Source organism: Camelus dromedarius, chromosome 4, assembly GCF_036321535.1.
Source record: "Camelus dromedarius isolate mCamDro1 chromosome 4, mCamDro1.pat, whole genome shotgun sequence".
Classification (NCBI taxonomy): domain Eukaryota; kingdom Metazoa; phylum Chordata; class Mammalia; order Artiodactyla; family Camelidae; genus Camelus; species Camelus dromedarius.
This window is the reverse complement of record NC_087439.1, coordinates 51,980,727-51,994,993: the sequence shown is the minus strand read 5'-3', so window position 1 is coordinate 51,994,993 and position 14,267 is coordinate 51,980,727. Positions and strand designations below refer to the sequence as shown.

At 38.8% G+C, this 14,267-nt stretch overlaps 1 protein-coding gene across 8 annotated transcripts in view; it reads left to right on the top strand.

Moving 5' to 3' along the window:
* The window catches only part of CCDC141 (coiled-coil domain containing 141), a 194,972-nt gene that overhangs the window by 16,734 nt on the left and 163,971 nt on the right, over window positions 1-14,267 (top strand). For all 8 annotated transcript variants that reach the window (XM_031451742.2, XM_031451741.2, XM_031451739.2 and 5 more), the window contains 3 exons: window positions 1,595-1,766; window positions 3,134-3,366; window positions 5,659-5,781. In XM_031451742.2, the coding sequence (XP_031307602.2) occupies window positions 3,265-3,366; window positions 5,659-5,781 (225 nt within the window). In that variant the 5' untranslated portion in view covers window positions 1,595-1,766; window positions 3,134-3,264. The remainder of the gene's footprint in view (window positions 1-1,594; window positions 1,767-3,133; window positions 3,367-5,658; window positions 5,782-14,267) is intronic.

The following is a 14,267-nucleotide window of genomic DNA, read 5'->3' as shown; positions in this document are numbered from 1 at the left end:
TGTGCTAAGTAAAGTAAGTCAGTCAAAAAAAGACAAATACTATATGATTCTACTTACATGAGGTACTTACAGTAATCAGTATCACAGAGATGGAAAGTAGAATGGTGGCTGCCAGAGGTTTGGGGGAGGAGGGAATGGAATTACTGTTTAATGTGTATAGAGTTTCGGTTTTACAAGATTAAAAGGCTTATGGAGATGAATGTATTTAATAACTCTGACCTGTACACTTAAAAATAGTTAAGCTAGTAAATTTGTTTTGTGGTTGTACCATAATAAAAGAAAAATTGGGTGGGGGGGGTGTGCTATTTGCAACTCTACAGAATCCAGTTATAGCTTTTGATTCCCCATGGAGGATTTTTCACTAAAATTCAGCTAGTATAAAAACAGGCATTTCCCAGAGGGATAAACAGAGAAGGCATAATAACCTCTGCAAGATTTTCTATAAACTTCAAAGAATATGAGAATGCCTGTGAGCTTTATTTGTTTTGTTTTGTGTGTGTGTGTGTGTGTGTGTGTGTGTGTGTGTGTGTGTGTGTGTGTGTGATGATAGGGGAGGCAGAGTATAAACAAACTGTGGCTCAAAAAGCTTTAAAAAAAATCCATCTAATTATAGTGTAGCAATTTCTTTAGTACAATATATTTTATACTTACTGTTCTCCAAACTGTTTCCCAGAGTTAATAATGAAATTTATAATTAAATAGCTATACTAGATGAAGAGACATAAGCCAAGGTTCTAAATGAGCTAGATGTGGATGGAGAGGTCTGAACCACAGAGCTTCTGAAGGGAAAAGGACTAAAAAGTTGAAGAGAAGAGATGTAGAAAGCAAGGGAAGGAGAGAAAAAAGTGATTCAAGTCTTTTGAAGATTTTAAAGTCAAGAATTTGAATTTTTAAAAAAAATAGTTAGAAACCACTTAAGTTCATGTATGCAGTTTGCATTATTGCTCATGTCCACCAATGCAGAAAACATTTTCCATGCAACACTTGCCTGCTTCATCTCATTAATAGAAAGAAAGGTTGTCAATACACAGAAAGGCACTACCTCTGCTGCTGAATTACTGGATTAATCTTTTAACAAAGTCTTAAAGTATTTCTAATTCCTTTGGCCCTTAAGCCTTGGAATTAATCAGAGTTTCAGCCATGTTCTTTCTCCTCACCACCTCTCTCCTTCTTTTCCCTTCATGTGAGCCTGACTCCACACATTCCACACTGCTCTCCACACCCTTTACACAATCATCCATCTTAAGTGGGGCTTTGTGGACATAACCGCTCTTCTCTAGCCGTGGTTGGGACAGCCTGCTGCCAAAAGCTCCCTTTGCCTCCTGAGAGCCTTTATGCAACTAGTGACACAAACTGAGTTTCTAACAGTAGGATTAACTTTGGGTGAAAGTCCACTGTGTATTTTGGGTGTGGGTCACTATTTGCTGTTCTTGTTGGCAATGTACACAATGGCGTAAGCAAGGCTACTTTGAGCATTTTAGTTTAGGGTGTGGAAATTATGTGACATAGTTGTCAACTCTTGGTTTCTACTGAGGGCAGTTAGCTGAAAACTGGTCTTGCTCAGTTTCAGTTTGTTTGAACCATCTATTTTCAGGAGGAACCAACCTTCAACACTGAGGCAACCCCAGCAAAGAGGTTGGGTTGCTCCTCTGCAAACTCCCCATCCCTGCTGTAAAGTGAAACCATTTACAGTATTTCCTACATCGTGGCATCTCTTGGCATCTGCTCTCCTAAGCTTGCTCCAAATGCTCCCTTCGTGGCCTCAGGTAAAGTTTGTGGAGCTGGGAACTGGGATCCAGGGTGGTTTTCTTTTGCTGGAGCAGCAGGAGACCTGGGATAGCTACATAATTGCAGAGCAGCCAAGACATGCTCTGGGAAACAGAAATAATTGCTGAACACCAAAGTATATGTAAGAGCACTTTTCCTACTTTGATTCAAGAATATCATCATGAACCTTAGCAGAAAAAGCAGTGGTGCTAACTCAGTCTTCTGAACATTGGCCCTGAACCTGTTCGTGTTTTTAAATTAAGCTAAGGGTTTAAACAGCGAATGGACTCATTTAACTGTTTATTGCTATATCCTTGCTGTCTCCTCCATTCTGGCTTTGTGCCAGAGATTTCTGATGGCTCCAGCAGCTCTGGAGTCAGTATCTTTGATGTGTTTGCATCTGACCTCTGACCTAAGCTTCAGTGTTATTTTCAGCTGTTTCTTGACAGGGAATCCAACAGCTGCTGTTTAATACCACAGACAACTTGTGACACACGCTGAGTTTCTAGCAATAGGATTAATATGCTGATCTTGGGCTCTGATTTAAGCTGTCTATAATTTTCCTGCACAGGATGTGGGGGGAGAATAAAAACCAAACCTGAAGTACAGTGTTACCCTTTTGTAGAAAGTATAGCAAAATATACAGTGTTAACCTTTAATAAAAACAAACAAAACAAAAAAACCCCCAAACCCAAAACATTTTCTTGGTGCAATTAAAAGGTAACAGCAAAGTATGTTACTTCCTAGTAGCTGTGATCACCAAACTTGAAAACACTGTTCAGTGGAGTAGATGGTCACAAAGAAATCCTGAAATGGTAGATACCTATTGATAAATGCTCACTGAAATATTTTTTAAATGTCCCCAAGGAATCTGAGGCTCTGAGACAATGTGACCATTTCATATAAACTTCATTTGACAAAAGGCAGTGAGTTTTAGAAAAACAGATTAATCTAAAAATGTATTTCAAACAAATTTGTGGCTTAATCCCTAAACAAATACCATAACTTATTTTTAAAGTACATTTTTGGAAGTTTTCTTTGCATAAAGGAGACTTTATGAATCTGAAAAAGATTGATACCCAGGTTAATGCCTGGCTGGTTTCAGTCCATCATAACTGTATAGATTCAATGGCAGAAGTAATTTGGGTTGTTAGTATGTAATTCTTTTTCCATTTGCTATCAAACATCAGCTAATAGGCAGAGAGCTAGACGCTGCTCTCTGCATTTAAGATAATGGCCAAAATAACAGGCGCTCAGTGTTACCATACTAGGGGTGTGGCGATTCTTTCCCGTTCTTTCCTCTCTCTCTCATGATAAACTCAATGGGGTTGTCTATTTTTAACCTCCTGTTCTTTCCTTTTGGCAGCATAATCAGTATGAGCGGAGCTCTTTCCCTGAATGAATCCAAGTAACCCCAGTGGTTGCCTTCTGAAATGACCAGCAGACACACTTCTATACAGAGGCTGCCCAAAGTGTAAACTCTGGTTCTAACGTACCATGTCCAGCCAAGGAAGTCCTGGTGTGGAGTTTTCTACGACAACAGTCAGTTCAGTAGCTGTGCAGGCTGGGGACTCCAGAATCATTATAGCTGTCATAAAGGTAAGCTAACAACTTCCTTTCCTTTGGGGGGCTATGGGCTTCTTGCCATGTGTGGCTAATTCTAAGGAACAGTCCACACAGTTGGCAGTACACAACATGTAGAGAATAACCCAGCAAGTACATCTTACTGCTTTCTTAAATCAGCAGCTAAGTTTCAGCCAGTTACTAGAGTTTCTCTTTCAGTTAGTCAGAAAACATCTACAACAGCTTGATTTTTTTAAAAAGCAACAAAAATCTCTACCATATACTTTCAGTTTGGTTTTTAAAGATAAAGTATTTGTGATTACAAGTTCATGATTGCCAGGCTGAAAAGTCCGGTGAACCTGTGAAACGTTTGTGATTTTTGAGAGTAGGTGTGATGGAGGGAAAGAGGGTCCCAGCAGATAAGGGGTGGCATTGTTTTGAGCATGACAGAGCGCAGGGAATACCTAATAAGACGCTGCGACACGTGCCCTCTGCAGCATTGGTTTTGACATGGTAAAGGCACTAATAAATCCTTGTCACGTTGTTGGGGCAATGAACAGGGTTGCCAGCAAAAGTGCAAAGGGCATGTGTCAAATTTGCTTTTAACAGCAGGAAGTTAAATCCACTTGGGGCTTAAAGATTTTAGCATGTTTTGTGTCAAGAAGTTTGCCCTTCTGCAAAGACGACCATACATCCTTAGGCTGAAGAAGGGTCCATGATTTTATTTCCTATGAGGGTGTCTTGCAAAAATCTCTGAGGCATTGTGTTTGGATTTAGACGACTCCCCACGTGAAGAATTCAGTGTTTGATGAAGGGACTCCAGCAAACAAGCTGGTGTTCCCCAGCCCGTTACTTTCAGGACCACCCTACACCCCCGGGCTTAACTGAAAGATTTTTCTGGCCTTTTGTAAGAAGCATGGACAAGTCCTATTTAATTACACTTAATTGCTGTGAATCTTAATGTTAATGTGAAAATTTGTAACAGGAAAGCAGAACTTGACACTGAGCAGAACAATTCAGTCTAGAAGCACTGAATGCAAAGTGTTCCTACCAAGGCTGAGTCCCCAGGACTCATGAGTCTTGGCCCCACGTAAACAGGGCCTCTGCTGATTCTTTGACCTCTGTTATTTTCAAAGGCAATGAGTGGACATGGAAAGAAGCCTGAAGCAAAAGTAGCAAAAATGGATAATTTGCATGTGATTTTATGAATCTTTGAGTAATTGCAAATTCCAGCAGTGAGGGAAAAGAGGCTGACTTACTGTTGTTTTTTTTCTTTAAACTTCTTTCTCCTCAAATATGAAACATTTCCTAGAGTGGGATGAGGAAGAATGTGTGTAAATGATAAAAGAATCAGAGGTTAATTTCCAATAAGAAAAAAAACTCTAAAATTATACTACAAACTCTTATTTTAAGTGTGTTTCTACGAATGTGCTCTCTGTCCTCCCTCCCCTGCTCCCTTAATTCATTGCCATCACATATGAAATAAACTCAAGCTACTCAAAGTGGAAAGTCCATCTGAAAGGAATAGAAGTACCTGTGTCTGATCTGTATGGGCTTATTGTTTCCACACAGCCTCAGGGCACCAATGATTGAGAATAGACGTGTGGTTTTCTCATTTCTCTTTAGCAATTCACATAGCCACACGTACTTGCCCAGTGGTGTTTCCCCTTGCATTACAGTTGTTGCTTCTTAGAAAAACAGTTCCTTAGGAAATGCAATGATGAACTATATCTTGGAGCAGTTAAAGGGTCTGGGTGTGGAAAACAAGTTGGCTGCATTCAAATGGCAGTAATCATACAATGAATTTCACTGACATTTTTGTACATGCTTTATTCAACAACAAAATTTGGAAAATATTATGTTTTAACTTGAAAGTAAGTGAAAAATCAGGTGCTTTGTCTGCTGATAATTCTTTCCAGTTGATTGAGCAAGGTCAGTGTGAAAATACTAATCAGCCTACATTGCATTTATGAAGCCTTTCCCCTTTGGTGAAGCTTGCACCCTACTTGTCCAAATCATGATTTTTATAGAATTTGGTTTTGTGAGTGGGAGAATGTAAAATTATATGAATTATTCGATAACTTTGTACTACTTGATAATACATAATCTATTGTACATATTCCTCATTTGGGAATTTTTAATTTAAATCCAATAGGCTAAGAGAAAAGAATTTATCCCCCCAAAAAGTAAAAAAAAAGACAGGGCATGGATTTATATTAAAACTGTTCTATTTCAATTTAAGTAAGGCCTAACTGGAAACTAAGGAAAAGGAGAAGGGGAAGGAACAAAAGGAACTAAAAGTGCATTTTATTTCACTTTTATTTTTAGTGTGGCAAATGGGTACAACTGCAGTTGGCTGAATCACAGCCCAATCTTTTAGAAATTGGAAGCAGTCAAGATGAAGCCAAAAAACTTCTTCATGATCATGAACTTCTTTTGGCCAAGCTCAAGGTAAGATATTCAGATATGAAGCAGATACGAAATTTAAAAACTAAAAGCTGTTTCTTACACTTCCCCTCGACTCCCCTGGTGTCACTGGCCTATGGCCATTTTAACATAGTGCCAGAGAGATAATGGAAAAACACTACAGTTATTTATGAGCAAACACCAGCATTGGAGAGAAGTAACAAGATTTTTTTTTTAACTTTCTCCAATGTGATAGAATATATGGAGTGATAATATTTTCACTGTGGAGAAATAAGTAGTTTCTTTTTCCAGCTGCCTCAGTGAAAAAAAAAAACCATAATTTTTCCATTTTAATGCATTATACTGTCAAGCCACAGCTACAGATCCAAACTTTCTATAGTTAATTATACCTGCCAGCAAAAATAATACAGAGGCTTTTTTCCTCTGTTGAACTGTTGGAAAGATCTGATTTTATATTTAATGTTAAGAGTTCGTGAAACCAAAGAATATCTTCAGTAAACAGAGTTATTATTACATATATGTTGTGGTTATTTAGTTAAGAATCTGAAAACAATGTTGGTTTGAGATTGCCAGATAAGGTATCTAATCAGGGACAGGAGACCCAGCGCAAAGTGAAAATGTGGGGCTCCCTGCTCAAAAAGCAGGAAAAAGCTTTTTCTTGACCTGTCATGGTGTTTTTTGTTTTTGCTTTTTAATATGCTTTTTGGTGTCTAGCTCCTTCAGGCATGGGCATATGTGTGGGTGAGTGCAGCCCCTCATAGGTGCTGAGCCTCAGCCACAGCTCAGTGCACAGGGTGTGGGCCTGACCCCAACCTGTCCCAGGCTGTGCCCTGACCCCTGTCAGGGAAGATGACAGAGGTCACTGAGCAGGGGCACAGGGGCAGATAGGATAGCCAAGAGATTCTCTCCTCCGGAGGCAGGACCACAAGTGAGATGAGATTCCCATCCCACAGCACTTCCTCTGTTGTCCTATTGGACTTCACTTATAAAACACACGTTCAAAGATAAAATTGTGAAGAATTTCAAGACAGTGAAAGGTAAAGAATAAACCCCAGGTAGCTTCCCCTTCTGAGAAGGCAGCCCTGTGCTGCAGCCAACCTTGTGAGTAATAACCCCCGTAGGCAAATGAATGTCATCACTAAGATCAAAGAAGTTCGATTCAGAAGCCTGCAATGACTAGATGTTCTGTGTTTTCAGTCCTTTAATATTACTGGCTCCTCTGAACATCTAGGCTGGAATTTACACTTGCTTCCTAGATTTAGAGGCAGATCTGATCTGCATCTGACATACACCAATAGTGGTTTTCTGATTGGACTGTTGTAAAAGTAAATGGGTAAATCAGACTGAGGAGTTGAAGAAATTTCAGCCAGTGCTTCCAGGTCCACTGACGAACTGTGGGTGGTGGGGAAACTCACAGCAGTCTGGCTCTCTCAGGCTACCTCTTTTCCCCACAGCCCTATCCTTGTCCAGGCCCACAACTCCAGGGAGAATTCTTTCTTGAGCGGAGGAGTTCATCTCTCAACAACTATGCTCTAAAATGCACACCTAAATCCATGCAGGAGCTCAGCTGGAAAAGGGTTTTCCAGTTAACAGTATCCATCTTCAGAAGGTGCTTGTAGTTCTCTGTTGTAAAGTCTTGTCCTTTTATGCCCATCTTCTGGCTGTGGACTAACCTTCTGGACTTCAGGCTTATTATCTGTGAAAATGATTGGGAGAGGATGAATCAAAGGTTCCTTTCTATAGTGGATCTTACCATAATGTGCAGTGGAATAGGGAGACCACTCTCCCTCTCTGCATGTGGGTCTAAGAACACGAGGTCTCAAGTAAAAAGCCTTCTGGCTTCACATAAGCCTCTACCCATGACCTCTTAATGTCCATCTTCTGTACCCTCCCTAGTCCCAACCATCCTATCAAACCAGCCTCTTTTCCCAAGAAATTTTAAGTAGTAGTATCATCTCCCAGTAGTATTAGTTTAAAAAAAAAAAAGGAGTCTGAAGTCTGTTTCAGACTTGCTTATATAAAGAGTTTTTAAAATAAGAAAAATGTGAATTCTATGTTGCAAATGGGTAGATCACTCATTTAATCAATTTACTTAGTTATTATTGCTGTTAGGATAGGTACAGTCTTAACCTATAGCAGGAAATTGTATCCAAGTTAGTTTTAATATGAGCTTTTTGAATGATAGGAACATTATTAGTTCAGTAAGCCAATAATAATGTTCATTCCAGTCCTTTTCCTCTGCACAGGACCTTGGGATTTGTTCTAAATATAAAGAAGAATATACTCTTAGGAGTGGTGGGAGTGTGTAATGGTTCTGTGCTGAGTCCACTTTGCTTTGGGCACAGCAGTTAGCCTCTCTGCTCTCAAGGTCTTTATTGGAAAAATTATGATAATAACAGATACCCTCAGACACCTAAGAAGGAAGTCTGGAGGAGAAATGCAATGATTTATGGAAGTTCTTGCTGACTTTAAAAGAAAAAGTAGGGTAATTATTTTGTTAATAATTAATATATCAGAGAAGTTTGGATTTTAATTTGATAGAAAAGCTGTTTTCTGCCTTCCATTGAAAATTATCTCAAACCCTAATAGTTTAGACTAAAAGCAAAAATTCTGGAAACACAGAATTTTTATGAGTGTTTCTAATGTTGGTAATGTCTATACCCTGGAGATCGTATTTTCCTTTCAGCAGTGTACTTAACCATTCCAGTGGAGTACCCAAAGAAAAAATATTTCCCTATTTTCAGAGGGGAAAACATAGTCATGTGGAAAAAACATTTATTCCCTAAAGGCATCTAGATTCCCAAACCATTTTGATTATTTCTAGTGAGAAAGAAGAAATTCAGGAAATGGGAGAGGGAGATGTAAGCAGGCTAAGCTCTGTTTGTGGCCACTGTGGACACTGCATCCTCAGGTGGTTCAAGGAGGAAAAGAAGGGTTAGAGATACTTTAGAGATGTTGCTGAAGCTTTCTTCCCCTCAGCATCAGTCCTGCAAGTAACTACAATTGCTGTTTGCCTGGAGGAATTACGACTATAAGAGCCAAGAAAACCTCTGAACCCTAGTTCCTATATTTGTAAATATATGATATTAGCATTCTGTTTACTTAAAAATGAAGAGTTAAAATATATTAGTAGTAAAGTTTAAAGTCTTACTAAAACTTATTCCTTAAATAAGAGATAGTATGGATTTCTGCTATAAACTGGAGTATTTACTATGAATGCATTATTTAAAAATTCATTATAGTAAAATATATGTAATAGAAATTTGCAATTTTAACCATTCTTAAGTGTACAATTCAGTGATAATTACATTCACAATGTTGTGCAACCATCACAACTATCAACTTCCCAAACTTTTTCATCACCCCAAACAGAAAGTCTGCACCTATTAAGCAATAACTCCCATTCCTCCCTTCCCTAGTTACCTCTAATCTACTTTCTGCCCTTGTGAATTTATCTGTTTTAGGTACTTCATGTAAATAGAATCATATAATATTTGTCCTTTTGTGTCTGGCTTATTTCACTTAGCATATGATGTTCTCAAGGTTCATCCATGTTGTAGCATATATCAGAAGTTCATTCCTTTTTATGCATGAATATTCAACTATATGGATATATCACATTTTATCTATTCATTCATTTGTCCATGGACACATGGGTTATTTCTACTTTCCAGGTATTGTAAATAATGCTGCAGTGAACATTGGTGTACAAGTATCTGTTTCAGTACCTGTTTTCAGTTCTTTTGGGTATATACCTAGGAGTGGATTGCTGGATCATAGAGTATTTCTATGCTAACTCTTTGAGGAAACACCAAAATATTTTTCACAGCAGCTGTGCCATTATATTCCCCCCGGCAATGTTCAGTTGTCCCAGTTTCTCCACATCCTTGCTGAACTTGTTTTCTCTCTTTCTCTCTCTCTCTCTCTCTCTCTCTCTCTCTCTCTCTCTCTCTCTCTCTGTGTGTGTGTGTGTGTGTGTGTGTTTAATTATAGCCATCCTATTAGATGTGAAGTGGTATCTCATGGTGGTTTTGATTTGTATTTCTCTGATGACTAATGATGTTAAACATCTTTTCATGTGCTCATTGGACAGTTATATATCTTCTTTGGAGAAATGTCTATTCAAGTCATTTGTCCATTTTTAAATTGAGGGTTTTTTTGAGTTATAGTTCTTTATATAGTCTGGATATTAATTCCTTATCAGATAAGGATTTACAAATATTTTCTCTCATTCTGTAGATGGTCTTTTCACTTTCTTGATGATGTTCTTTAATAATGTATTTTAATAAAGTAAGGCTGTGTGACTTGAACTATGTATATTTACATATTAGAGAAAATTTTATAGCATGTGTGTTGTGAACGTGATGAAACCCTTTAGGACAGTATTGGAAGAGGACTAACCCATTTTAAGTTAACTATTTCATAGCAGTGTTTTATCCTAAAGGTTTACTTCATATAAGAGATTCATTTTTATTCCTCCCTATTTTCTTGTAGGCCCACAAGTTAGGAAATTCTACTCTCTCAGAAATGTTGAAGAAGGTGCTTTCACCCATGTCTCCTCCTCCTTTCTCTTCCCTGTAGGAGTGAGGGGGACTGTGTCACCCAGTTGGTGATATTAGGAGAAGAAGTGGCCACCATGGGGAAGCCTCAAGGGCCCTCTCTGCAGACCCTGAATGCCCGTGGGCTGCAGGTTCTCTGTTTTCTCTGCTTCCGCTGATTTGACTAAATGTCTCTTCATGGCAGAGGCAAGCCATAATCCGACTTACACAAGGCAGCAGAATATGTGTCTGTACCTCAGACCCAGCTCTCTCTGTAGGTGGGTCCCAAAGACTAGATATTTAAAAAGAAAAAGTAGAAAGCCAAATTGACCCCATTCTCCAGTCCACCTTTACCAGTAATAAGAGCAGATGTTTTGATCCATATCTGACCTCAATGTCTATTTCTCAGTTGATTTGGAATCTTGAAGGGAGAGAAGTGAAGTTAGTTGGCACCTTCCAAATTCCAACACTTAATTCATCTGTGGTTCAAAGGCATCTGTGTCTTGGTGTTTCATACATGTAAAATACCTGTCATATTTTCACTAATCATTTTGAGAAAGGTCACCAAAATATGATAGGAACAATGCAGGGTTCCTGAGGGAGTGGAAACTAGTGGTCAGTATAATTTCTCTTTTAGGCTTTTGGAAATGGAGAACTTTTCCACTTAAAAACAAAAATAGTATTCTCACAACTATGAAACAGCAAAACTTCTTAGTGATTTTCCCTGATTGACTTAGCACTTTGCTAGTGTGCAGGGTGTTTCTTTTCCCAGATACTCAGTTCCACTGAATAGTATGGAGCTGTGGAGTGAAATAAAATTCGAATAACATCCTTTAGATTTGAAAAGTGCCATGTACTATCTTATAAGCTACTGTTTTATAAGATAAGTTGGCTTAAGAGAGGCTAAGGTGTCCATGAGCATAGGCTTCTCAGATATGGTGTTAAGGCACATTAATATAGCAAATATCACAAACAATTTGTTACTAGTTTGGCCTAAGCAGCAGATCAGAGTATGACTGTACCTAATGAAGTGTTGATGCAAGTTAATTTACTAGAGGGGAGGGAATTGTATAAGGAGAAAATTTTGTTGGCACAGAGACTGAAGAGTAAAATATTTGGAGAAGACACTGTCTTATCCCTGTCTTGGTTCAGCAGTTGGGGTTGGGTTGGACTCCCTGGCAGAAGCTGAAGGGCCTGAGGGAAACATGAGGCATTCACCATACTGCTTTGTGGCTTGGACACCAATTGCATAGAATCTGCAAGAAAGAGCAGCATCTCCCACATTTCTGCAGGGAACAGAGGCTTGGTTATAGCAAATACTGACAGCTTTGTTTGACAACTGTAGAAAGACCCAGTACACAGGGAGATTATGGTAGGTTAAAGATGGCCATAAATTCTTTGGCACTCCTGCCATTGAGAAGTGGGGTCTATGTTCATTCCCTTAAAACTGGACAGACTCTGGGACTGCTCTGACTAAGAGTTCAACATAGATCATATGGTGCCAGTTTCCAGGTCCAGTCTCAAGAGACTGGTCACTTTTACTTTCTGTGATTTCAAATAGTCAGTCCTGGAACCTAACCAAAGTGAGAAAGTCAAGGAGCACTAAAGAGAGGCCCATGTGAAGAACTGAGGGTCCTAGCAACAGCTCTGGCTGAACTGTCGGCTAACAGCTGACTGGCTTGCCAGTCCTGTGCATGAGCTGTCTGAGCCATCTTGGAAGTTGATTCTCCAGGCCTGACTGAGCTTGCCCTGAAGTCTTACCCACTAAGCCCTGCCCAAACAGAATCATGAGCAAAAGGAATAATTGTTGTTTGGGGTCACTAGAATGTGCAGTGCTTTGTCACAGCGATACATAACTGGAAAAGACGGCAAGAGCAGTGGTGCCTTCCTCTGGGGAATCTGAAGCAGTACTCATGAATGGAACAGGGCAGGCAGAAGAAAACAAGGGTTTTCCTGGGGAGGCAGTTGAGAAGTAGAACTAAGATTCTCTAAAATGAAAGATGGTGTGATAGCACTAATGATAAATAAAAAGGAAATTCTGAAGTTTGTGAATAACCTACTTTTGGAAAAGTGAAAGCAGAGTCAAAGATGTCTATTACAACGTTAGTCTCTTTGACTTGCATTTTTATATACTTGATCAGGAGGAAAAGTTTGTGGTTACAATCTGGGGATTATGCGCAAAATATTATGGGTATATTTTGGAAGGAATGACTAATTCTGACAGGAAAGCTGGGGGAAGCTCGACAAAGAAAGTGATATATGTGCTGTCGTGGAGGTGAATATGAGTTTTCCTGACACCGTTGACCAATTTAAAGGACAAACAATGGACTGGAAGGAAAATATTTGCAATTTATATGACAGTCAAAGGGTTATAGTCCTTCACATTGATAAGAAAGACAAATAAACCAAAAATAAATAAATAAAAAATAGACAATTCACAGAAGAGAGGCAGATTGCCAATAATCCTGTAAAAAGATACTCAGCATCAGTAATGGCCTGCAAAATGAAAATAAACAGTGATAAAAGATAAATCATTAATTGCCTAATCATTGCCCAATGCACCATTAAAAATTCAAAATATTGATAACATCTAGTGATGGAGAGAATGTGAGGAAAGGGGCATTCTGCTTTACTGTTGGTGATTAACACAATCATTTTGGAAACTAGCAAGCACTGACATGTAAAATGCTCACATCCTGAGACTCAGCAACCTCCCCTCTGGGAATCTATCGGTAAAGATGAAAGTACTAGTGAGGATATAGATATGAAAATACTTTGCTCTGATACTGAGCATCTTTTCACATGTTCTTGATACAGTAACCTAACTGGAGACTAAACAATGCCCAACAATATAGAAATCAATCTATAAGCTGATAATTTATGCTTCTTTTATACCGTGGAGGATTATGCGAAACCCTAGGCTTCTTGCTGTAAAAGAGACAAACTCTTGGTTGTTTAAACCAGTGTTGGTTTGGCCTTATATTATTTGTCAGCAAACACATTTCTGTTTAAAAACTGGGTCAAAAACCAGGATCACAACTTGTATTTTTGAGATCATGGTCCTGTAGCTCCCGAGCTATTAATTATTTAGAAAGTAGTGCATCTTTAAAATATAAATCTACAGGCAAAAAATTGTAATGAAAAGTAGGACCCATAGTCCTTATCAGTTATGATGAAAGGGTCCTGGTCCAAGATTTGGACTGGCAAGGCAGAACTCTGACAGTTCAAGAAGTATAAACGAGGGGTGGCAGAGGTAAGATGGTAGCACAGGACCCACTCACCCACGCTCCCAGTCTTTAACAGTACTGAGTTAGAATAAATGTTAGGATAAAAATACACTTTTTGCATTCCATCCAGAAAGCAACAGATATTTGTGCTCCAGAAAATACTTAAGTATGTATTGTGCTTAACCAAAAATGAGGGGATTTTATTTTGTTTTGCTTATTTGTTTTAAGACTACTACAACTTCTTCCTGATTAGCCTTACCCAGAATGCATCCTTTCTAAACTATAGGCATGTCTTAGATATACTGTAAGTATAAATATGTAAAACTGAAGAGGTTTTCAAATAACATGGCTATATCATTCTCATGACAAGTTCATCTAGCTACTAGTCCTCAGAAGAATAAGGTAAACCTCTTCTGATTCTGTGGTTAGCCCTGCCCTTCAAATTATCTCTGTCCTTCATCTCCTACCTAACACATACTTGAAGTTCAGGGACTTACTTGAGCAAGTTTAGAATTTTTGTCTTTAAAAAATTTTTTTTTCTTAAAATTGAATACTGGTTCCAGTTCCAGGCAAGATGGAATAAATACCACCCCCCTACCTCCATTTAATGCAACTATAAACCCTGGCAGAATGTGTGTATGCTGAGGATGCTGAAAGGAGGAACTAGCAGATAGATTAGGGAAAGAGATCAGAATTCCGAGGACCACCAAGCCAGCAGTGTTATTGTTCTTCTCTCTTCAGTATT